This window comes from Haliaeetus leucocephalus, unplaced genomic scaffold (assembly GCF_000737465.1).
Source record: "Haliaeetus leucocephalus isolate CR32 unplaced genomic scaffold, Haliaeetus_leucocephalus-4.0 Scaffold250, whole genome shotgun sequence".
NCBI classification, from domain to species: domain Eukaryota; kingdom Metazoa; phylum Chordata; class Aves; order Accipitriformes; family Accipitridae; genus Haliaeetus; species Haliaeetus leucocephalus.
The window spans coordinates 110,053-136,200 of NW_010972686.1; the positions used below are offsets into that span (position 1 = coordinate 110,053).

At 38.6% G+C, this 26,148-nt stretch overlaps 1 protein-coding gene across 3 annotated transcripts in view; it reads left to right on the top strand.

Annotated features, from left to right (window-relative positions):
- The first annotated feature begins 713 nt into the window (after positions 1-713).
- The window catches only part of CRAMP1L (Crm, cramped-like (Drosophila)), a 48,730-nt gene continuing 23,295 nt past the window's right edge, over positions 714-26,148 (top strand). For 2 of the 3 annotated variants that reach the window (XR_774405.1, XM_010568559.1), the window contains exons 1-8: positions 714-1,062; positions 8,881-9,074; positions 10,774-10,927; positions 13,062-13,145; positions 15,798-15,846; positions 23,771-23,856; positions 24,547-24,670; positions 25,790-25,871. Coding sequence is in view for 2 of the 3 variants with exons in the window: in XM_010568559.1 (XP_010566861.1) it covers positions 714-1,062; positions 8,881-9,074; positions 10,774-10,927; positions 13,062-13,145; positions 15,798-15,846; positions 23,771-23,856; positions 24,547-24,670; positions 25,790-25,871 (1,122 nt within the window). In the remaining variant the exon portion in view is untranslated. The remainder of the gene's footprint in view (positions 1,063-8,880; positions 9,075-10,773; positions 10,928-13,061; positions 13,146-15,797; positions 15,847-23,770; positions 23,857-24,546; positions 24,671-25,789; positions 25,872-26,148) is intronic. The other variant, XM_010568560.1, reaches the window with a different exon arrangement.

The window sequence follows — 26,148 nt, forward strand, 5'->3', positions numbered from 1 at the left end:
TTCGCAGCGGCGGCAGCCGGGCCCGGGGCTGCCCCGCGGGGAGCGGCGGGGGGGGGCCCGGGCGCTGGCGGGCGTGGGGGCGGAGGGGGAGCTGGAAATCTCGGTAGCCTCGGCCAGTCCCAGCCCCAGAGAGAGAGACACACACACAGAGAGGAGGAGAAGCCGCCGCCGCCGCATCTAGGAGCATGAACCCCCCCCCCGCGGCAGGTCGGACCGCCTCGGCTCCATGGTGAGGAGGAGGAAGAGCCCCCCTGGGCCCGAGGAGCCGCCGAAGGGGTAGGATGGGGGGCGAGCAGCCGGCCCGGCCCGGCCGCGCTGCCCCGCTCCGCTCCGCCGGGCTCGGCGGCTGCCTTTCCTCTCGGCGGCTGTCGAGCGCTTCCACACGCCCGAGTTTGGCTGGGCGATTTCTCCGCCAAAGGCGCCCCGAACCCCTTCGGGAGGGTGCCGGAGGGCTGCCGGGGGAGCCCGGCTGCCTTTTGGGCCGGTTTGGGGGGGGATTCGGGGGGGGCTTTCCCCCTCCCGCCCGCGGCACAGGTTGTTGGGTCGGGACAGCAAACGAAAGGGGATTTAGTAACAAACAACGGCGGCCATGTTGAGAGGAATTTCTGCAGCTAAACTTCTCCCCTCTCAGCCCAGGGATTTCTCTCCCTCTCTGGGGGGCTCCCTGGCCTGACTTTGTGCCCCCCCCTTTTCTCTCTCTCCTCCCCAACAGGATGACAGTGAAACTGGGAGAGAGCAGCGGGGAGGAAGGGGTGAAAAAGCTGGGCAAGAGAGCAGGAGGAGATGAGGAGTCCCTGGAAGAAGAAGGGGCAGGAGGAGGAGGAGAGGCAGCTCCAGGCAGCAGCAGCACAAAGAAAGAAGAGAAGATTATTAACAACAACACTAACAGCAGCCCCCCACCGAACCCCAGCTTATCGCAGGCCCCGGCCTCCCTCCAGCCCTCCCACAGCCAGGACCAGCATCATTTTCTCAGGTCCAGCGTCAGACCTCAGAGCAAGAGGCTGAAGAAGGATTCCCAGGCATCCTCTTCAGTTGGCAGCAGCACTGCTGCAAAAGGCAAAGGTACTGTATTTTGGCACCCTTAAAACATGCGGGCAAGGGGGGAGGGTGGGGGGAGTCACCTGTGGGTTTGGGGGTTGTCATTCTCCTCCTGTAGATGCCATCTTTTGTTTGGTTTGGGGGAAGGTGGTTTGGGGCTTGTTTCTCACAGTAGCTGAAATCTTCTTTGTGTCCCAAGGCTTCATCTTCTCTGCTGCCCACTGTCCTCTTTGCACTTGCAGAAATGGGGGGTTTGGATGTGTCTGTGGAGGAGGAAGAAATTTCCATTATTGAAGCAAACCTTTAATTCCTGCATTTCATCTCTCTTGAGTTTTAGGAAATTCCTGTATTTTGGTTAGGAAATTAGACTCTAGCTAGCTGTGTAATCAGGTGGCTGCACTCTGAATTCTGTTCTTGGATAATAACAAAATACTCATGGGGCGCTAGTTAAAAAAGGAAAAAAAACAACCCACAAGACATTGGTGATTTCCTGCAGTTATTTCTATGAGTGTTTTACCCCAAAAAACTGTTTTGGACACAGCTATGAAATACACATACTGACATATTTGTTTCTAAGGTTTTGTGTGTCCCGCATTACTGTTTCAGAACAGTTTGGACATTTTCATGGAATTTGAGTTTTTATTAAGATTGTTTTGTATACATCTGACTGTCTGTATGTACATACATGAATATACACATGCTTTTTCACTTTACATTGTAGATAAGAATTCATTTTTTTTCAAAGCTGTTTCTTACTTGAGTAGCTAGAAGACAGCAGAGGTGTTGGAATATCTTGGTGTTATGGTGTGTGCTCAGCAGTTACTGGATGACACCTGGCACTGTAGTTGAGCTGTACTTGAGACTCATTTTGGATACCTTGTGCAAAAGTACGCAAGTGTTATTTTCTGTTAACTTTTGAGGAAAACAACACTCGGAGATGCCTTCAACATTTGAAATGACAAAGTTTACTCTTGTCTGCTAAACCAAAATAAAACTCCGCGTAGCATAAATGTGTCTTGGAGATTACCTCACTCTTTGGTCCATTACAGTGGTATGTGCATGCTGGACATTAGGTAAACATTACGAATTATGGTAGTTTTGTGTTACAGTAATAAAGCAGTGGAAATCGTGATATTTTAGTTATTGCCATATCACGAAAAAATTCTTGAACTTGGTTGCTTGACAGTTTATATAATTGACTGAAGTATTTTTTAATACCTTAGTAAGTCATCTTTAATCTCTTAAACTTTTTGGTTTAAGTTAAAAGCTCCTGTGTGTCATGTTGGAGGATAGAACAGAAAGGCCTTCGTAATTTTTCTCCCAGTTGCATTAAACCAAATAAAAAAACAGATGGAATACCCAGAAGTGTTTAGCTACAGATAATTATTTCAATGGTGGTAAATAGTATTAAATACAAGGAGGTGTTTCTTTGGAATACGTGTTGTCCGTGATTGACAAGTCGAATATATGCATTTGAAATTATTCCATTGCTTTGAAAGTGTATGCACGTGTGAACAAAGTACATGTATCTTCGTGTACGTGTATATTCATGTTTGTATATTTGTACATAAACGTTCATTTCCAATTCTAGAGCAGCAGAACGATTTTTAACTAGGTGTATCAACACAATTGAAAAGCAAACTTAGTTTATTTTGCAATTCAGATTCCAAAATAACCCTAATAAAATTATATACAGAATGGAAAATATTATTTCAATAATTGGTAATAGATAGATAGTGTTTGTAATCGCTGTACCTGACTATGTTGTCAGGTTTGGGGAAACTTCTTAAATCATTGGGGGTGACAGTCGGTGGTAGAATTATGGTTATGCTTTCACTTTTTGAATTGTAAGACCAGCCACAGCTCTGCCTGGCTAGTTTTGAAGTGAATGCATTGAAGTTGGTTTCTCTGATACAGTTAAGATTATAACTGTCAGATCTTGGAGAACAGGGCCACAGAGTGGGATCTTTTCTGATTTGAGTTCTTTACGTTCGGGGATGCATACTGAGAAGTTTTCCAGGCTTGTCTGAATTTTCCCTAATGGAATATCTTGTGATCAGAATTTATAGGGCTTTGCATTCTAAATGAAGAGTCTCACAGAGCTAGCTTCCAATAGAGAACTAATTGAAGGGTGAAGATTACTAATAAAGGTTGAACTTAAATCCTTCCATTTGCTCTCCTACCAACTTTCTCCTCCCCCTCTAAGTAAAAAAAAGCTTGAATGCATGTGCTTTGGATCAGCTCTGAAATCTGGAACCTTTTCCATTTTGCATGTCACAGTCAGGGTGATAGCTGCAAAGGTAATTTTAACATTGGCCAGCAGGAGTGGCTAGACCACACTTATACTTGGTCCAGTGGAACCAGAAACTTGTTTTTGTCATTGTCTTTCAATAATGCTTTGTAACCCTTAAAATTGTATTAAAGTGGTCCTGCTTTTACAGTCTGTGTATTCTAAAGTGAAAACTCTTTCAAAGGCTATTATTAAGGAGGGTAACCAATAAACTTAATTTCATTCAAATTATAGTTAGTCAGCAGGCATTGGCTTGCTATATCCTAATCATGCCTTTAAAAGAGTTTTGAAAGTAGAATTTTTTTTCTGTCTGTTGCAGATCCGTTTTTACTTTTGGCATTTGTGCTTTTAGGGTGCTTCTTTGTAGCAGACAAATTATTGATAAAGTAGACTTAACTGTAAACTGTAGGAAGAGTTTGCCCACTCAGCAGCTGCTGACTTTTCAACTTTACCTCACTGTGGTTCAGGGAAGACTGTTAATAGTAATTCTCAAGTTCTGCCTAGTAGAATGTATAAATGTATTGCTAAATTTCAGATTACCCTGATGTAATCTTTCATTGGATCTTTGGAGTCTGTCTCTTGTCTTTTGTGTACTGAGTTGCACTTTTGAATTTAGGGCAAAAATTACATAGAAAGTAGCATAGTAAAAGGAAGTTTGAAAACTTTCACTTAAATAGCCAATCCATTTTTAATTGCTGAAGGGTTTATCAAATTTCCTGCACAAATATCTAAAGCTGTGCATTCTTTTTAGAATTATTATTATTATCTTATTTTCAAATGCTGGTCATCTTTTTATTGTATTTCAAGTTTGTAGTCTACACCTCAACCAATGCACACCTTTTGAAATATGAATGCTTGGAAGTAAGTCTTAAAGTAACTTGCATGAAATCCGAGGAGGAACTTGAAGGAGTAGTGGGCTGGAGGCAGTTTATGATGAGAGTTTAAAAGCAGGGAGGTTCGTTAAGGGAGAGGAAGCAGACCGGTATAAGGTTGCTGAGAAAGAGGGATTTCTGAGAGTTTAGTTCTCAAATACGAATAAGGCACATGGTTGCCGAGCACAGGTTTTAAGGTGTGTTTTGGGGCTTTTTTCCATCAAGCGAGAGCGGTTAGAATATGCATGTATATGTTGTGACCACATTGGTAAAAGCAAACGTGGAATACATTGCGATCATGTGCTGTAGATTTAGTTTGAACTAGAGTAGAGTGTTCCCATTTCCGTGTTTTTATCCATTTTCTGAATGCAGAATGAAGTCAGAAGGAAATAGTAAGAAAGTCTGATGGCAGTGAGCTGAAGCTTGAAGATATCTTTCATGCCGTTACTCTAGATTTATTTGTAAAATGTGTAGAATGGCCCAAACAAGTATTTGGATTTGTTTTGCAGTAATACGGAGTTTGTTCTTGAAAAAAGAATTATTCAGCTGAAAGCGTGAATTGAATTAAAATGTTCCATCTTTTGGCATTGTATAAAACTTGGAAGAAGGCAGTCCAGTTTGTTTCAGCCCACCAAAGTTGCATGTCCCATAGCATGTGGATTAAATTAACTATGGTCCTTTCCTGTGGAGAGGATGTATATACCAAGATACCCAGCGTATGTACTTACAATACAATTTTACTGTATCTTCCCAAATTTGTATGCTGCAGAATGTATTGTAACCTTCATTTGAAATGTCATTCCTCCAGCATTATTTCTCTAAGGCATAAACAACTGTTTAAAAACTACTGCCATGCTCCCTTGTTCTAATATTCTTCTTAATTCTGTCCATCTCATTTGCACTTGGTACTTTTCCTTCCATCTTACTCTGACATGCTTTCATTCATTCTTTGCCCTCCCATTTATCCCAGTTCTCCCACCCTGCCTTTGAAAGTGGCTCAGGACCGGAACTCTACAGTATCTCATCCTGCACCACAAGAGGAGGATTTTTTTTCCTGTCCCCTGTGCAATAGGTGCTGAACTTTGAGCAGGGCTGCACAACCATGTGCTTTAGATGGAACTTCATACTAGGCATTATGGGTGTTTCTGATGGAAGAGCAAGAGAATAATGATTTACTGGGGGAGTAAACAAATTTATAATAAACGTTGTTTATTTTTTACAGCTATGCTTGGTTAGTTCAGATAGTGCTGCATTTGATAGCTTAAATATACTGTCCGTAGAAAAGCAAGCCTTCAGTATAGTTTTGTTCATAGACTCCTGTTGATAATTGACACTGTATACGTTTAAACACATTCAACTACATCTTGGTTGTGCAAATCTTCTAAATAATAAGAGGTAGAAGAAGCTAGACTGTCTGTATCCTTGTAGGACAGTTACCTGTTGTGTTTAAAAGTTCGGATGTTAATTCATAACAAGAACACTATATGGTATAACCATGCAATATGGCATAAGCTGTCCTAGACTTACCCTTCTTAGGAGTCCATGCTATTTACTGTGGAGTCGTAAAAGGTAGAAATTTGTTTTCCAGTTACAATGTTAGTACTCAGAATGAAGCATTGGCTTGCAGGGAGTGTGGATGTGGTCCAGTCCAGTGGTTGGGTGATGCAGGATAAGTTGACAGAGTGAGAATGACCATCTTGTCTTTGTCTCATCTGCAGTGTTCTCCTTTTATAAATGATTTTACTTAGAACTAGCACCTAAGCAGATTATTAGAGTAAGCCCCCTTCCTCTCTCTGAAGTTTTAAATAATCTATTGTTGGGAATTACTGATCATCATCATCTGTCATTAGTGAGGGGGATGTCCTCGATAGAACTGTTCTGTTCATTTAATCTTTCACATACAACTAAGAGGAAATCTACTGAACTTTATATAGTCTTATTAGAATTTTAAGTCCTCACTGATACTTTTGCTTCTTATGCTTTTTAATAATGAAAACTTCACGTGTACCAAGTGTACTGTACAATCTTCAGAAATCCCTTGATAAGATCTGAACTTTAGGCAGCTGACTTTAGGTTTTTACTTATTTGAGTACGTATACAGAGTGATGTAAAAAAAAGCCAAATCTCCCCCAAAACCCCAAACAAAAACCAGCCACCCAACAAACAAAACCCCCAAACCCCACAAACCTAGTTCCTCTGAATGGTTTCTCAGAAAGTTAGAGGTCTCTGATCAGAATAGTAACTCTGGAATAGAATCCTGTACCTGTCTCTTGATAAAGGATGTCTTTTTTGGGAGCTAGTAGCAACAGGAGATGGTAGGTTGAGATTGAGGACTGGTGTGTTTGAGTTCCCCCTTCTTGACTGAAGATTTTATCTGTAAAGATCTGTATTTCTTTACCATGCAAATTGTGATATTCCAATCTCTCATTTGCAAAATAAAGAAGCAATTTTTTTGTCTTAAAATTGTTGGTTTTCTTCTCAGCCATCTTATTAAAGTGCTCAGGTTTTTCTTAAGGTTTCCTTTTTCATACAGAATTTACCTTCACAGTACCAGAATTAAATTGCTTAACTTTCAATTATTTTATCAGTGGCTGATGAAGGTTTTGGGAAATAGAGAAGCTGTTTATTTGAGAAGTTGTTTTTAAGTGCATTTTCTTTTAGATGTCCAATTCTTTTTCATGTTTTGCCTTACGTACTTCCCTGTGGTGACAGTAATTTTCTTCGAAAGTGTCAAATAGTCATTCCTAGAAATAAAAGAAACATTAACATAAAAAAGGTCACAATGTCATGTTTTATATCAACTAAATATTTATTGTACGCAGGAAAAAAAAATGTACTTTCACACATTGTACTCTCTTCCAGGTTTGATTTCAAATGTTATTTGTTACTTGACCAAACAGCTTTTTTAGGATCTGGAGAAATATGGTTTTGTCCTCCAAAGGAGTTACTTTCAAATTGCAACTGAATAGTTACAGTTAAGATTTATGTACAAGTCTTTCAAATCTCTAAAGCATAGTAAGCCTATAACAGTTGATTCTTCTGGTACTCTTTTAAAAGTAATATTTGGATTATCAAACTGGAATATCCTGGTTCTTGAATGAGAGAGAGAGGGGGGTGGGGGTGTGTGTGTGTGTGTGTGTGTATAAACACTGAGTTTGTCAGGTAAACAAACTGTTTAATATAATTAAATTTTAAAAGGTAACTGAACTTTTTAAGCCTAAATGTGAAAGAGAACTGTGCTAATGTGTGTAAAAGTTTGGGAAACTAGCTGGGACTGCTGTATTGCACAAGCTGGATTTATAAGCAAATAAACTAAGGCAAGCCAATTTATCATGAGATAAAACACAAAACATAAAGGAGAGTAACCAGAAAAATGGAAACGGTAATAAGCATTCTTTAAATGAGCAATGTATGTTTAATGTTAAAAAGCTTCTGTTTTATTAAGTGCACAGCTGCATTGATAAGGGCAGTCAAATCCAAATAATACTACTTAGCAAAATTGAAGAGATTATATTTTGGAAATGTAAGTTACTGAGAATGGTTACATTTTCATGGAAAAAACCCAAGTGCACTTTTTGGGAGGTCTCCCTGGTTTCTGGATTAACATTCTGATAATCTGTTACAGTGTCAAACCAAGCATGTTTGGTTTGATTTCTGTTGTGAATAAATCACAAGTTTAAGGTGAATTGATGATGTTTTTTCTGATTAAAATGTCTTTGAAAGACTAATACTTTCAGAGGCGATTAAGAAAAAAAAAAGAAAAGGAGGCTTTTTTCTTCTGAATTAAGGTGAGGGAATGGAATCTTACTGCATTACATGTAGCTCTCACCTTCCTGCAGTTTCTCCACCCCATTTTCTTCTCTGTCCCCTACTTGAATAAACAGCAAATTCTCTTAGTTCCATCAGGTTTTATTTTCATTATAGTATTTCCTATCTTTGTATTTTTTTTCTGATCCATGTTTTTGGGGGGTGTTGGTAACTGTCAAAGGTACAATCAAGATAGCACTTCTGTGCCATTTTTCCAAAAGCCACACCAGGATTTGGGGAAGGAGAAGGGGTTAGGACTTGCTGTCCTTTGGATACCTTGAATTATCCTAGATGGGCTAAGTGTCAGAGATGGTGCTCCTTATGCTGAGGATCAGATTCTTGAGAATGCTGATCCACTGTCATGTGATGAACTAAAGTAGACATCTTTCAGGCTTTTTGTTACCACAGCTATTTTGGAGGCAACAGGATCAAGACCAAAGACAAGGATATGAAATTGTGTATATTTTCTCAGAGCTATTAGTTTGCTTTATTGGTCACATCAATGTTCAGCATTGCTCAGAAGTTCCCCTCAGCTGCAAAGGGGCAACTGCAGAGCACACCAGTGTATAAGCGTCAGAGAGTGTGTTGTCTTTAGCGGTTGCTTTGGTATATTCCTGCTTATCTGTCTTATCTCTGGAAATACAAAATTAAGCCATTGAAACCTTCTCCTTGTTATTTGCTTTTTGAGATTTTATTTCTTTAAAACAGACCTTGTTATTTGCCTATTGTATTTCAGGTGAAATATCTTGGGGGGGGGGGGGAATTATATAGATGAGAGCAGTGAAGGAGGAGGAAATTCTGAGTTCCTCCCTTATCGCTATCCATGAATCTTCCTCTTGGTTTGATACTCACTCTGGTCATGTTTGTTTGCAGCAGCAGATAATGGAGGGACTGCATCTGGTGGCACATCAGGAATTCCTCCCAACAATCCTGCTGGGAATTCCAAGTCAGCGGCAAGGAACCTGGGCTCCTCGGCTGGAGAGAAGGAGGAAGGAAAGAAGGTCAGACGGCAGTGGGAATCGTGGAGCACAGAGGACAAAAATACTTTCTTCGAGGGACTGTATGAGGTACATGTAGAGGAAAACAGCAAGCTTAGATGGCTTCATTTAGTATCTGGATATTGCTAAAGAAGGTTGATTGAATGGAGATTTACAGGAACAAAATGCATACGTACACATATACATTTGTTTGTCTATGCATATGTGTCTTTATAGTTGGCTGTAAACCAGCTGTCAATCACAGGCATATTTCAAAAGTGTCAAGCTTTTTTGTTTGTTTGTTTTGAAATACACAGGAAATATTTGTGAGTTTTATTCATGAATGTTTATAATAATTTCAGTTATTTTTCAATTATGGTTCTGTTTTAAATGAGAAATAAATACGTAATGTCCCCATCTCAACTTTCAAAAACAACACACTTAGGCTGTAATATTACCAAACAAGAAAACATGTCCTATTCTAATAAGAATTGTAGGCACTGTGTTTAGTCTTTCACCATGAAAAGGTTTGAGCCAGTTCAGTACTAGGGCTGAGAGACAAAGAAAATTTAGATCATCTTATCTTTTATCTTATATGATGTATATGATATATTCCTGGTTGTCCTGTTTCTATGATTATTTTAAGAGCACTTCTGTTATGAAAATACATATTAAAGGTGTAAGCAAAAGCAGCAGTGGTGGGTTTTCTTTGCACGTGTGCATCTTTTTAAAAATATTGGGTTTTTAGTGGTAGGCATAATTCACATGTATATGTTTTGTGGACAAAATGAACACTTAAACACTGTTTTCTTTTTTTAACTCCTCTGACTTGCAGTAATGTTCATGGGAACCATATAATTTTTAAGTCCCTTCATCGCTCAAAGAAAATGTAACGTGTTGGGGTTTTTTTTGAATGCTGAGGAAAAAGTTCAAAAACTTGCTCTAAGGTGGATTTGGGACTCTGTTTGGTCCCCCACTTCCATTCATTTTGTGTTACTACCTTTCAAGAGAGGTTTTCACTTTTTTTTATTTAAATCAGTTCCAGCCTTTTTTGAATACTAAGAAATTTTGTGATAGCAGGAGTTCAATGATAATGTATATGAAATTAAATTTTCCACTTTTGAACTCCAAGGATTTTGTAGGAATTAGCTAGTTTTAAAGGGATACTTAGATGTCTCATTTTTATTTTTACACTGAGAATAAACTTCTGAATGACCTACAGTGTAAAAATGTGTTTTCTGTAAAAGTTTTTTATTTTTGTTTTTTTTTTTTAAATACAATATTTTCCTTCATTATTTGAAACTCAAATTTTGTACTTCTAATAACTGGAACGTGAAATTCACTGTAAATAAAAGTGAAGCTGTTAAATATAATAAGCTTTTCATTCACCTTAGAAATGGAGGTAGGAGGGAGAAGGGGAAAATAGAGGAAAGTAAAGAAAGCTAAGTGAGAAAGTTGGTATTTTCAGTTCTGCTACTTACCACATTTACAAGTAAAGTGGTTTGTTTGGTTTTTTTTAAGTTTGCTAGCAACTTGCAGTTTCTATTTTGAAACAGTTCAAGAAATTGGAAAGTAATTTATTTGACATCTATAGTGCATTTTATATAAAATAAAGGAAACCAGTGTCATCCTTTTGCTGTTGAGTTCTGATACCCAAGAATTTTGTTTATGACCAATGAAATCTAATTTCCCACAAAGAACCCCAAAGTCCCTCATGTTGTTTGAGTTGTCTTATGACAAGATTCAAGTTTGGGTTTGAGTATTTAGATTTGTTTTATTTTTTCTTCAGCATGGGAAGGACTTTGAAGCCATCCAGAACAACATTGCCCTGAAATACAAGAAGAAAGGCAAACCAGCAAGCATGGTGAAGAATAAGGAACAGGTCCGCCATTTCTACTACCGCACCTGGCACAAGATCTCAAAGTACATTGACTTTGATAATGGTTAGTATGCAATGAAATGGGATTAGGATAGAGCTCGCAGTCTTGTGAGGGTTGGAGTCCTGCCTTTTAGTGCTGTCAGGTAGGGTAGGAATGGTGGAGATGAGAAAATAAATACTGAATAGGATGTCTTTGAACATGTCTTATTTTCGTTAGCATGGCCACATTGCAGTTCATGTTTTTTGAAAAATACTTCTCAAAAACTAGTATTTGTATCACTGCTTTTATATGAATTCACCACACCATAATAAATGCTGATCCTACTATTAGTATTAGGGAAAAGCCAGATTCAATAAAATGTTTTTCTATCCTCAAGAACACACCTTTGAGGACAGTTGCCTAAATGTTAGTCAGGCATGACTTCATTGAGCAAATTGACTCCAGCACTGCTTTGTGCTTCTTGGGGGAAGGTAGAAATAAATAGTCAGATGTAAGTGGTGAAATACTTGTTCACACTTCAAATAAGCCTGAAATTGTATCATTGGTTCAGTAACTTAGGATTCCCGGTGCCATATTCCCCTCTTTCCATTCTTTTCCCTCCTTCCCCTTCTTGTTGAATGAAAAGGAAATTGGGAAGTCATACAAACTGCTAGTGGTATTTTGTAAAAATAATAGTAATATATGATAATTGGTAGTTGATTTTTATCAAATGCATACTATTCAGTAGCAGGCAATGAGAATTCAAGTCAGTTTGTGGGTAGCCTAATCTGAATAGCGAGTTAAATCTATTTCAGAGCGAACCGATTTTACCAAGACCCAGTTCTTTAGACTTTTTTAAGGTATGAAGAATGTCAGTTCTCCCATTAGCTTGTTGATTAAATAAAGATCTCCAGGGCTTTCCTGTCCTTCCGATGCTATATTCTAAGTTGCATAAATCATGGCAGTTTCATGGTGGTTGAATTTTTTGTTCTTTAAAGAACTCTCCTTAACATCAGCAAAGATTTGCATAGTAAATTAAATCTATATGATTTGTGGCCAGAGCCTCTCAAATTAAAAATAACTCATTAATGAGAAACGGATATGACTAGAAAAAAGCTGAAGGAATGCAAACATAGTGTATAATGTAGTCTCTTTATGAAATTGTTTTGTCTGTTTCTGAGATTAGGTTATCTAAAGGAGGAGTTACACATGTAAAATACCTGTCATAAGGTGTATTTTTTAATTGCTTTTTCAAAACAAGACAGCATTTTAAGGTGAAACAAGTCATTAGTATTTTACTTAAAAACAAATGTTACAGCAAACACAGCATGGAAGTACTTTAAAAAAAACGAAGTCATGGAGGAACTTCATCTGTTTTCTGGGTAATGTACAGTTCTGTGTTTATACCTCTAAGGTCTGAAGTCTCATTGGCTGAAGGAATTTAAGAATTAGTGCAGTAGTTTGATTAGCTTTAGTATTGGTAGAGATATGTGTGGCTGGAGTTTGAAATTAAATGAGTCTGCAAGTCAGAGAGAACTGAATTCTTGACGAATAGACAAGAGTAAATATTTTCATCTGATTTGTAAACCACAAGACTGTCTTTCCTTGCTGTCATAGATATTTAGATCTATTAGCAATATTAATCTGCACATCATGGTGTTGATGAGAAAGGAGAAAAAAAAACTTGTTCAATAAAATATGTGCAATTCTTCATATGAAAATTTAGAATCTAGAATTTGCATTAAATCTCCCAGGTGCATTCATGTGCCCAGAAGACATTCTCTGTCTTCTGGAAAATTCAGACCTACTTCTTAATTTTCATATAAGAAGAGTTCTGTATGTGTTTTCTTGGGGGCATCTGGACATTTCCTTTAGAAACTGTAAACAGGTGATATTAGAGTTAGCTTTATTATGAATTAGTTTTATTTTGCATATTGAACTGTTGCATATTTGTTTAAATTCTGTGGAAGATGCTTTGGTTTTTCTGTAATCTAAGAAATGTTGCATTTCCCAGATTTAAGTCACCAAAGGAAATTGGTGAACCTATGTCTTTACAGTGTTTCTTGAAACAGAACTTAGTCTTACCATTGATGAGATGTTTGTCTCATCGTTGAAAATACAAATTATCTCATTTTCAGTGTTGAAATGAGTATCTGCAATGTAGCTGTGTAAGAGTATCTGCAATCTGCATCTCACTTAAACCTTTTCTGTTTTTCAGTGTTTTCTCAAGGGCTGAAAAAATCCTCACTGGAGCTTTATGGCTTAATCTGCTATGGGGAACTAAGGAAAAAGATTGGGGGATGTGAGTATGAATGACATAAAATTATTTTTATATGGTAGAATCAGAAGTGTCTACCCTTGAAGTTGGCAATGTCTAGTACAGTTTCACTTTTGAGTTATTCAGAATCTGTATTCATTGCATTCTATTGCAGTAATCTGTGGTACCGCTTTTTCATTAAATGTATTTCTTTTTTAAAGACCTTAGTCTGTTGCATTAGTCCCCTTTTTATTTGACATTTCTTTAGCTTTTGCTATCTGTGGAATGCAGTGCATGTAATACCCACAGATGACAGGTAAATGTATATGCAGCTTAGATTATCTGTCTATTTTATTATTATTGAAAACTAAGCAATTAGATGTGTAAATGATTTCATTTGCACCCACAATTATTTCTGCCTATGCAATCCAAATCTGGGGTGGTGGCTTTCTCTAAGTCATTCTCTAAATCTTTACTTATTGAACCCTGAAGATGAAAAAGCATTACAAATCATAAACAGAAATAACAACTTTACTGGCTAACCAACATACATTCTGACCTTGTCAATCCTGGAGGCTGGTTTTGTCTGCAAGGGTGGGTGTAGGCAGATGAGTGTATGCCCTACCAATGCTCCCCCATTTTCTAGAAGTTGATTAGTTGCATTAGCAAGATATTTGAGCTTAGGCTTAGTACCATGTTCGTAGCATCATAGAATGGTTTGGGTTGGAAGGGGCCTTTAAAGGCCATCTAGTCCAACCACCCTGCAGTGAGCAGGGACATCTTCAGCTAGATCAGGTTGCTCAGAGCCCCGTCCAACCTGACCTTGAATGTTTCCAGGGATGGGGCATCGACCACCTCTCTGGGGCAACCTGTGCCAGTGTTTCACCACCCTCACTGTAAAAAAATTTCTACCTTATATCTAGTCTGAATCTACCCTCTTTTAGTTTAAAACCATTACCCCTTGTCCTGTCACTACAGGTCCCACTAAAAAGTCTGCATCCATCTTTCTTGTAAGCCCTGTCTAAGTAAGAAGGTCTCCCTGGAGCCTTCTCTTCTCCAGGCTGAACAACCAACCCTCTCAGCCTTTCTTCATGGGAGAGGTTCTTTCAGCCCTTGGATCTAACAGGTCCATGTCTGTCTTGTGCTGGGGACCCCAGAGCTGGATGCAGTACTCCAGGTAGGTTCTTGCCAGAGCAGAGCAGAGGAGCAGAATTACTTCTCTCGACCTGCTGGCCACGCTGCTTTTTATGCAGTCTGGGATACGGTTCTCATGGTCTTTATGGCTTCCAGACTAGAGACAGCTCTAATGCAACTAGCTTGGAGAATGGGCAGAAGAACATGCACCGTATGCACTAGTCCATGCACCTTATCTCTGTATTTTTTTTCATTTGTCCCCAAGTTTTTTGTAGAGTCAGTTTTATATCATAGCGCATCTTCTACATGTTTTGAGACAATTTGTGAGACATGGAAAATCATCAAAATACTTTCACTTCTTTGTAAAGTCATACTAGCTGCAAAGTGAAAAAGACAAGAAAGCTTTAATGAGTGGATGTGTACAATTCCTAACAGAATCATGGTATTTTGGCAGATTTTTTTTTTTTTTGCTATATTATTTCCTCGCCTGAGATTTTTACTGTAATGTCATGAACAAGACTGTTGTGAATGTTCATACTGACTTTATTCTGTTTGTTCAAAGATCTCCAGTGTGTTAATTCATCTTGGAGAAGCAATTTTGAACTGTTTCATGACAAAGAAGGTGCAGAGGCAAGACAGATTGCATTGTCAGTAGAAATCAGCATTAGTGTTTCTTCCCTATGTCCACGTCTTGTCTTAAAAGCATCAACAGACCCTCCTTACTATGACTGGGAATAAGGTTTCACACAGTCACCATGGCAATGCATGCATACTCTGTGCTTCTGTCTTTTTATAACTTTGGTACTTGGTTACGTATTTTACCCAGTGTCGCTTGGAAAATTCTGGTCTCCAAGACCAAATGGGCTTAAGCCGCAAGCTTCTACAGCCAGTTTATGAGAGGTCTGTTTTGCAGCTGGTGAAACCTTGTGGTATTCCTAGTCCCATCTTCTCAGAAATTGAGATGACTTCTGTAGAGCTATTGAGACATGAAAACATGTCAGAATACTTTCAGCATTGCCAGAGGGAGGTTAATTGTTCAGTAAATAGATCTGGGCCTAACTATCATAGGGAATATATATCAAGTTACCATAATGTCCATTTAAAAATGTGCTGTATAATACATAGAAGAAAAGTGTGGGTTACATGTGCATTTTGTTATTTTTGTTTACTTTTTTTATTGCATTCAGTACTATGAGGTCTTGATGCTCTTTCATTACGCTGTGCTGCCTTAGCAACAGAGATTGAGCAGGAAGATGAGGAAGCTTTTCTTTTTAATACTGCAGTGTCAGATTAACGCCCAGCAACCCAAGGTGACTGTAGTGCCTAAACTAGGGTCATTTAATCCATGAGTAAAATGTAATTTTCATGGTAAGGATTGTATAAAGCTTGCACGTTACAAAACCAGAAACTTTTCAGAAAGGGTATGTTATAGCACATTTATGCACCTTAATCCTATGTAAGAATGAAATGTAATAGCCTTCAGAACAGAACAGGACACAAAAAAAGGTCATGACTATATCGCTTTAAATCCTAATTCACTGTTCTATCCCATTTCATGTAAAGGTATGGATGACAAGAACGCAGCTAAACTCAATGAGCTCATTCAAGCCGGGTAAGTAAGAACTTATTGCTGAAACTCTTAAAACTGGGTTGTTCAGCAGCTTGGTTGTTGAATTGGTGATCCAGAGTCTAGGGGGCATTTCTTACTTTGCTAGAGCTGTAGTTTCCCATTTTCCATTCTTTGTTTTATATGTGTTGGTTTTTTTCTCCCTTTTTCCATGAAGCCATTAATTGTTATTAGTAATAAATGATGGGTGGTTTTAAGAAGGTAATGAAATGAGAATTCTTTACAGAAGCTGACATTATAACTATATTGATTCACTACAGGGAATATAGAATCATAGAATTGTTTAGGTTGGCAAAGACCCTTAAGATCATCAAGTCCAACTGTTAACCTAGCGCTGCCAGTCACCACTAAACCATGTCCCTAAGTGCCATGTCTACAGGTCTTTTAAATCCCTCCAGGGATGGTGACTCAACCACTTCCCTGGGCAGCCTGTTCCAATGCTTGACAGCCCTTTCGGTGAAGAAATTCTTCCTAATATCCAGTCTAAACCTCCCCTGGTACAACTTGAGGCCATTTCCTCTTGTCCTATCGCTTGTGACTTGGGGGAAGAGACCGACCCCCACCTCTCTACAACCTCCTTTCAGGTAGGTGTAGAGAGCGATAAGGTCTCCCCTCAGCCTCCTTTTCTCCAGGCTAAACAACCCCAGTTCCCTCAGACGCTCCTCATAAGACTTGTGCTCTGGACCCTCCACCAGGTTCATTGCCCTCCTTTGGACACACTCCAGCACCTCAGTGTCTTTCTTGTACCGAGGGTTCATCTCTAAACAGTTCTGCCAACAGTGCTCAGGAGTCTTGACTTTCAGACCTGAAATGACACTTCCAGTACACCATAGGCTTCAGCCCTCTAGTCGCTTCTGCATCTACTTGACTTTAAGAACAAGTATTCTCTTTCACTTCAAGAAAGAATTGTGGGATTTGGGGGTTCAGTCTTGGCAATGTACTTTTAGAATACAGAAGGGGTTAGAAGCTGCTGTACTATTAGAAGTGAGGGAATACCTGATATATTTGTATGTGAAATTTTCTGAAGTAGTCCTTTTAGCATTTGTGTACTCTAAAGTGAAATCTCTTTCAAAGGACATTATTTTATGGAGTATGATTATTAAGCAGGCATCACTCAGCAGGCACTGGTTTGTCCTAATCATGTCTTTAAAAGCAATTTGAAAATAGTATTATTTTCTGTCTGTTACATACACCTTTTTACTTTTGGCATTTGTGCTTTTAGGGTGCTTCATCGTAGCAGACAAATTATTGATGAAATAAACTTTACTGTAAACAGGAGGAAGGGTTTGCCCACTCAGCAGCTGCTGACTTTTTGACTTGACTTTACCTAAAATGGGTACTTGTTGTTGTGCCTTTGTATTGTTCACAGACTGAGTTTCCAAATGAGTTCCTTACAGTTTATTAACCTTTAATCTCCTGGGAGATGCACTTTGTCCAGTCTGCTGTTCTGTTGCAGGTCTTGAATGTGATTATTTATGAAATCACTCGTTCCTTCTTTTGTTAACTGTGAAGTTTGAAATTAGAAGAGAAATTGCCCTTTGGTTTGGGTTTTGTACAATTAAGAAAATCTTACCAGTAAGTTTTTTCATATAACAAAATGATTCTTAAAGCCAATTACTTCTTTAAATTGGAGTTATCAGCTAAAATGGCCCTGGGATGAGCCTTTTTTCCCTAGTGTCCTGAATATTTGTAGAGTTCAGGGTGTAGGATGTCGTTTTGGTCTCTCTGTTGTGCTGGAGAGCCTTTCTAATACTGTGTCATCCAAATAGACTAAACCATAATAAACGAGACTGATGAGTTTTAGCAAGCTGTAGCATCAGTCTAGCACTTCACATGATTAAGGCCTTAGTTATTCTTCTTAATTGTTAATGAGGGCTAATGATTTCTGTGAAGTCTAGGTGTTTATTCTGTAAAAGCCAGTCTTGTGACAAACCATTTTGAAAACAGGAGTCTTTGCATTTGAAAATACTAATGCTAATCTTCTAACCGAAAACTAGAGTGTACATAATATTAAAATTCTTAGGCAGTTCAGAAATAGTTGCTCTTGTATAGGACTTTTGTCTACGAGATGGAAGACACATCTTTGCTTCCGTTTTTCTCCTGCATCTCTTACCCAATTGGTGGGTAAACTTTGTCAGTCGAAGAGGAGCAAACTGTGCGGGGAAACAATGTTCACTTTTTCATCTTCATTACCACCTGGATGTCTACATCATCTTAATTAATCCCCTGCATGTGCAGGGCATCCTCATATCTCACACAAGGAAGCACATTGCATATATCCCATTAGATTAAACTTTCCATCTTGCTCAGTGATGTTACAATTCTATGATCCTCCTCTCTTATTTGTAAGCAGTTCTTTTATTCAGTTCATAACACGTTTCTTTCAAGCGTGGTAGTCCTTCTTTTCCTCTGAGTGCAATGCACTTTGTAAGGCTTGTCACTATGTTGAAAGTCTTGAGTGAAAGTGAATCCAAAGCGATTAAAAATGGGGACTGTGAACATGCATTATTCTGATGATCTTTTCCTGAAGTAGGTAAACGTTAGCCTTGTTTAATTGGTAAGAAAGGTCAAGAGAGGCTAAGATTGTGAGGAGCTACCTGGCAATTTATTTGCAGGACGACTCTAGACCCTGGAGTTACATATTCTAATTCAGTGCTTATTTTGCTTATGTTACACATCATCTCTGGCTTTCTGTGATAATTACATGGTGTATGGTAAAACAAATGACCCTGTGAGGTGCTCATAAGAAAACCATATTTAAAGTCTTCCCAGTTGAGCGTATAACACAGGTCACAGATACTAAATGGTGCCTGAAAACTTAATCAACTAGCAGTTTCAGGTAACAACAAAATCTTTGTGTGAAATGTCCCTGTTTGGTCATTGAAGTTAAGGCCATTCACTGGTATACAGCTCTGTACTTGTCTTCAGAATTTCAGTAACATGTAAAATCAGGCTAGACCATAGCCTTTGGTACAGTTGTAGCTGAATGAATTGGAGATCTTTATCAAAGTTTAGATATTTATAAATGCAAGGGGAAGATAAGAATTGTTCTGTCCAGTTTTGTAACTGGTTTGAGTAGTTTAGCATACTCATGTCAACACTGGCCCACACGAACTGCTTGAAGAAGCTTTCAGAATCGCTAAGCAAGACAACTACGAAACAAAGCTCCCTTAGAAATTACAGGGAATCTGAGTAACTTTCTGTCCAGTCCTTTGTTGCTAGCTTTTTATTACAGCAACGATATGTCACTGGATTGTGTGATTAGGATATATAACAATGAAAAAATATTTCTGGCAGTATATCAGAACTGCTCAGAAACCTATTTAGATAAACTTAAGCCAAAGCTTTTTTGTTTTGTTTCACTTTTAGGAGTGAAACATTTTAATTTAACTTAGGTTTTGTAACAATCTTTACATTTAGTAAAAAAATAGATTTGAAGAAATATAAATAGTTTCTGGATATGTTTGTAATAAAAAAATAGATTTGAAGAAATATAAATAGTTTCTGGATATGTTTGTAGATCTGTAGGATTTGTGGATGGGTTAAAAAAACCCAAACAAACCACAACAAACACGTAATTAAAGAAATACTGTATATACGCAATGGTTAAAGCACAGTACTAGTGTTAGCCTGTCTGTTAGCATATGTGTTTTTGCCCCCCAACCTGAGAGGCTCTTAGTATCACAAGTAAGAAAGACCGTTAAAGACGGTAAAGAAACTTTTAACACGTATTGATTGATCTGGCTGGTTCAGTTCTGGGTGTGCTTTGTGTGGAGTGGGAGTGATCCTTCATTGTCTTCGATTTCCTTGTAAATGCTGTTGGGCATGCTGAGGGGTATTTGTAACTCCCTAAAAATCTTGATAATAAAATTGCAATTCATCCTGAAAAAAATTGTATACAAAAAAGATCTTTTTAAGTAGGTAGAATATGCTCTTGGTCTCAAGTTATACTAGTAGTTCTTAATGCATATTCAGTAGCATAACTTTTTTTAAGATTTACCATTTTCTGCATTTGGAGACATCCAGGATCTAGGGAAGGGAAGGGAAGAGAAGGAAATAAGTATTGCTAAGATAAGAGTAGTTCTGTTTCAAGCTGTCTCATTTTTTATTGTGCTTTTCTTTTAAATTAGTAGAACTATTGTTTTTCCAGCCTCCCAGCCATGGATTTCAATTAGGAAACTACAGTCTCTAAATATATCTAATTTTATATTAGTTTAAAGCATAACTTATTATCAGACTCTCCCTAGTTTGTTTGAAGCCCATCATACTTTATGGAAAAGGGAATTCGGGGAATTATTTCTGACTCTCCAAGCACAACACCTGAATCTAGAGAGCTGGGATGCTACTTCTAAAATGTATTTTAGGGAACAATGAAAGTAAAAGTATTGATGGCTGTAGTCATGAAAGAGTGCTGTAGTGCCAGGGTGAAAAGTTCCATGTGAAGTTTTTAATGTTGTTTTGCCCAGTTTCTGTGGTCTGTGTTCTTTCATTTACTGAACAGTGTACTTTGCTAACTTCTAAACTGTGCCGTTCCCACTCAGTACTTGGGGAATACCATAGTTCCTGCTCCTCTTTTAGAGCTATCAGCAGTTTTGCATTTGTCTTCTTTCCTCCAATATGATTTTTCTCCTAGATTTTTTTTTTTAGTATTTTTTCTGTAATATGTTGTTCACACTTCTTTTCTGGCTTTTATCCTAGGTTTTGGTGGGTGGTTTGTTTGTTTTTTTTTCCCCTCTCTGCCTTTTAAGCATAGCTACAAATGCAGCGAGGAGCTTATAATGCTGCTCCATTGTTCATGTGTGAGCTGCTCTGTGGTGGTAACAGATAGTTGGTATCTGCAAGCCAAGGTGCAGCTGAGCAGGTGGTAGACAAATAGATCAGGAGCAACTGCCAGGAAGCCTGACTCAATAATAAATGCTTTATGACCAACTAGTTAGGCTCTTTAAGAGAAATGGAAAATATGAAAAATGAACAGCAGTGCTTTTCTTCTTCTTTTTCTTGATCAAATTAGTTCAGCTGTTCTACATGGATCAAGTAGGCTTTTGAGCATTCAGGCCCTTCTTTCAGTCACCTTCAAGTCATGTGATGGAACAATTTCCACAAAGCTTGTCTGTTTTATGTAGTCATACCAGTTAATCTCAGAAGAAATAATGTTCTCCCCACAAAGCCCTTCTCATTTATACCCTTACAGTGTTAAAGTTACAGTAATACTACTAATGCTATTTTTGACTCTTTACTTGAATGCAGCTACTTCAAGGGCACATTTGATAAAAAGGTGTTGCATTAGCTAAAATCATGATGCAGGAGGAGAGTCTCAGCTTGCACAAGTAGTCAAAAGAATTTGCTGTCCTAAAGTAGTAGTGCAATTTAGCAACCTGTTTCAGGGTGCATTGCATTATTGGATTTATTTTCGCTGGCTTTAGTGGATTGTGTGTGAGGCTATTACGAAACTTTCTTTTCCACTAGAATGGGGGGGACACATCTAGACGTGTCTTCACTAAGCAGAGAAATCATTACAGCAGTTCTGATTGCTATAATGCTGTAATTAACTCCTTGCAAGAGCAAGGAAGATGATAATCTTGGCATGTTCATGCAGCAGCATTGTTTTCCATAAAACTGTTCTATTACATTCCCAGACTTTGCGTTTTCTAGTAGTTGGGTGCATTCATGCATCCTATCATCTCAACATGAGCTTTATAAAATTGCTTACTGTGATGAACAGTGTTAGTGGTAATAGAGTAAATGTAGCTTTTGTTGAATCCCTGTAGTTAAAGGCAAAAGGTATTTGTTGTGAATCATGAGGATGTGTTACTTTAGCAGAAAACTGTATAACAGGAAGAGTGATTTCTAGGAGCTACAGGAAAAAGTTGAAGACCTTTAGTTATCAGCTGTTTTTTTAGTTACTGTTCTTTGAGGAAATAATAATAAGCACTGGACAAAGAAATCTATCTAGAGTTTTTATTTACTGCAAATTCTCTAGGTTCTGCCAAGTCCTTCAGGTTTTGTACCAGGCACTTTTATACTAGGCTGCTGCTTCTGACTGCTGGCTGAGACCAAAGTTTGGGCTCGTGAAGAAAAGTGGAGGTTCTCCACCTAAAGATTCAGACCCAAGAGAGAAGCTGTCCAAACATTGACCAGCTAAATTTGAGAGCAGCAGAATTTGTAGTCGAGTTTCCTGTCTTCAAACATTGCAGTCCCTGTTGACTTGACGTAAGTGAGTTTGGGTTGATTCATACTGATCTTGTCCTCACGTGTATTGAAACTTGGTTTGTTTACACATTAAAAAAAAAAAAAAAGAGGGTGCTAGCTGCAGATGATTAAAATTTTTTTTAGGAGATTTATTTTCTAAAATATGCAAATATGCTGATTTTCTGATAAAATTATATCTGTACTTTAATACAATGATGAGGATATTGACCCTCATTCATTAAGGCTAAGCTGTCCATTGCAATGACCAGGAGGAAGTTTTACATTTCATTGTTACATTATGTCATTGACTAGATATCCATGAGTCTCACTATGTCCTCCTCTAAGAGTCTTTCCACTGGCACAGATTGACCATTGTACTTGGGGGGACCCACTATCTTGTTGGATTCGTTTCCAACAATTCAAATTAGGGTTAAGTTGAAAGAGGGAAGGTAACAACAATGCCTCTGTTAGAGCAGCTGTAGTGTTGTCTGCAGTTGCAGATGTGGAAATAGGAAGCACTATTTAAAACCAGGCAGGTGCTCTTGGGTCTTTTTTATTTTTTCTGAAGTAGCACCATTGCTAGTTTCTTGTCAGCACTTGAGAGCCTTCTCCTCTCTTCATTACTTGAGCCATCACTACTTCTGTGTCAGAGCTTGTGAGAAAGAGTGAGGGCTAATGTATTCCCTCTAGCTTCTGGTACCTCAGTGCAGATTGAGAAAATTTGCCCTTCCAGCCCTGGGATATTCTGAATCTATAAGTTTACAGCTTAGTAATTGGAACTTTTGAGCTGCTCACCTCATCAACTCCATCCTCTCAGGTCTGGCTTCACTTCTGCTGCCCTTTTGTGCGTTTCCCTCATAGCAGTGCAGATAAGTGCTCTTTCTGCCTGATGTTGTCTTCCTTACAGCGTAAGAAAAAATAAGATCCTGCTGTAGGAATATTCTCCATAACTTCTTTCATTTTACTTGCAAGGATTTGTGTTCAATCCTGCTGTTTCTATGCTAGCTGATCCTTATTGCTTGAACTATTAGGTAGTAAATGCTGCCATCAGTAACTTTGTTGGTTTCAATGCCTGCATTTTAAGTCTCTAGAAAGAAAACAGGGCTGACTGAGTGAAGAAATCAAATAGTTCCACTGTGTGCAAAGAAGAATGGCCTCTTGCTTTTAAGGATCTTTATAGCTGTTAATGTGGTATTAAAGCTGAAAGACAGTGAAATCATACTGTAAAAGTTACTTTGTTCAGATTCCCGCACGACCTGTTAGACCTCATTTCTGCAACAGATGCGGTGTTGATATTCCAGAATGGAAGACTCTTCAAAAACTTCAGATGTTTTTCTTCCCATAATTAAGAGTTAGGAGTATAAAGAGGAGACTAAAGCAAAACCACTTGTCTTTTATGAAGAAGCTGTCTCTGAGGGTATTCTTCAACCGAAGTAACTTAATTCTAGTCCACTTCATAAAATAGCGGTCCCTTCCTAAGTGGACAGCCCAATGTTTCATGAAAGTCCGGAAGAAGAGGATCACAATAGTAGCATTTCTATAATGAAAAGTGAGGTGATAGAAAAGATTGAATGCTCTTGTGAATTAGCACTGCAAACCCTTATATTCCTTTGTTCATTCCTATAGCTGTGATTGTATTTGACTCTGTGTCCCTAATACGTATGTATCCACAAACTTTTATTAATGGTGCCTGTAAATACTTCTCTTTCAATGTATTCAGGGCTACGACTGTTCGTTACAAAGGCAGAAACCTTCGTATCAAAGCTCCGATGTGCAGGGCTTTGAAGAAACTCTGTGATCCAGATGGTAAGTAAGAGACGCTGGAATGTGAAAGGGTTTTAACAGATGGTCGGAAGAATATGAGAGAGAGTAGGCCTGTTTGGATGTGTACATCACTGGCAGGGGAGTTTGTGCTATTTAATGTTTGTGTTGGGCACAGATATGTCCGTATTGTCTTACTCTGTTTGCGTGTATAATCCCAGTAATTTCAGGGCCCACCCAGCTCTCTAAGTCTTGGACTACGTCACTAGCTAAATTGAAGAGGAAATAGCTATACCAGACAAGATTGCTACTGCTTTGCCAGTTGTGCAAAGTTTAGTCCCTTGTGCCAGTGAATAAGCAGTAGTATGTTGTTTAGCAATGAGCATTTTTTTTTTTTTTTTAATTTCTTCTTCCTTCCCCCCAATAAGCAGAATCAGTGCAGTTTAAAGGTCTGAAATACTGTACTTGTTCAAAGTTTCCAGCCACCTGATTTTTACACTGCTTGCTCAACTGGAAGCTCCAGTACCACTGCAGTGTCCAAGGAAATAAATAAAACTTATTGGAACGGGAAGTAATCTAAAGGAAGCAGGCTCCACTGGTGAAGCTGAGCTGCTGAAGTTGTCTGTAGGTGATGCTGATGTCTGTGATGTTTTTTTTCATGTAACTGAGCATACAGTGTTCTGATTGAGTTGTCCTTGCTTTGACCCATGCCCTTTGTGCTTCATCTCCCTTCAGGTGTTAGTGATGAAGAGGACCAGAAGCCAGTACGTCTTCCTCTCAAGGTTCCTGTGGAGTTGCAGCCACGAAATAATCATGCCTGGGCTCGAGTACAGAGTCTTGCCCAGAATCCACGGCTTAGGTAATGAAGAACTGATTGTGGTGCTCAGAATAGAATAGGGCAATATATGAGCAGCATTCTAGCATCTTCCTGTCTCTTCAGGGTGCTCTTTGCCAACTGGGCAGTTCATCTTTGATAGTGCAGTTTGCCTAAACGTACTTATTCTGAAGGCTTTGTCCAACCAGAGTAAATGAGAGTTGTAAACATGAGATACCAGACTTGAAAATTAGATTGTTCTTTATATCTTTTAATTTGAGTAGTGAAAGGAGCCACTAGAGTTGGAGATGAATATACTTCGTGCCACTTACACCCAGTTGTCAGAGCAGAGTGCAAGTAAAGTGGAGATATGCAGCACTAGTTCTACTAAAATTTGTATTGAATGTACCATGAGACAGAGTCACAGGGGAGGGAAGTAAAACTGGTCAGAGGCGCCTGCACCAAGACTCTGAACATGTCAACTGCAACACAGTGATCCTAGCAGAAAGGAAGGTATTTGTAGCTTAATCTCCTTCCTGCAAAATGTAGTTGGTGCTGTTGTTTCAGTGTCATCAATGGCTGTTCATCCTAGTACTTAGATCTAGTCCAAAACTCAGGGCAGAAAACAGGAGGCCTCTGTGATGTTGATTGTTCTTTCAAAGAGAGTACTTCAGTATAACGACTAAAGATCATGCAGAGAGGATAATGAAGATTTTTTACCATTAGGCTTATTTTGTAAAATGTTTTGGGAGCAAAAAGTAAATGTTTGCAGGGGGTTTTTTTATGCCCCTTTTTCTCTTTCTTCATGTGGTAGCTTTGTGCCTTGCCTGCACTTTCGCAGTTTAGCTAAATCTTGCCATCTTTTGCTATCTTCTTCTAGCCGGAGAAACTAATATCTTGAATCATGGCAATCAGATTTATCTGATAGGCTTTTAGATCTTTCTCAGTTGTGAGTTATATAGATTTTAAAGTTGCAGGATAACATATGTTTTTGTTTTTCTTGGGTTTTTTTCTTAGAGCTTGGGAGTGGTAGGTATGTTCTCTGTGCTTGTATTACAGAATGCCAGTTTCTTCCCTTAATTCCCATTCTAGCATTGAGGCTGTGATTTGAACCTCTGCTGAAATTTTTTCTCTGTTCCCTTAATTTGTTTATCTGGCATACAGGATGATTGTGGAGTTGCATCGGAAGGTCTCCAGCCTCATTGAGTTCCTGAAGCAGAAGTGGGCTCTCCATGAAGTGCGTATTGTATCCTTTTTCTGCTACTCTGTTCTGTATGCTGTGTCCTGGGAGCAATTACCTTCGTATTCTAAGTTCATTTTTGCCTTGGGAATGTGACTCTATCTCATAAATTTACCAGCCCTTGCTTAGTAAAGGTAGGGGTCAGTTTCTCAGCATCACTAATGGAACCTTTCATGGGAAAACCCATAATATTCCACTTTTATCCAAACTCTTCTCTGCTATGATCCCCTGAAAAGCTAGTTAGTAATAAATGAAGCTCCCTGCCTTTATTTCACTTCCTTAA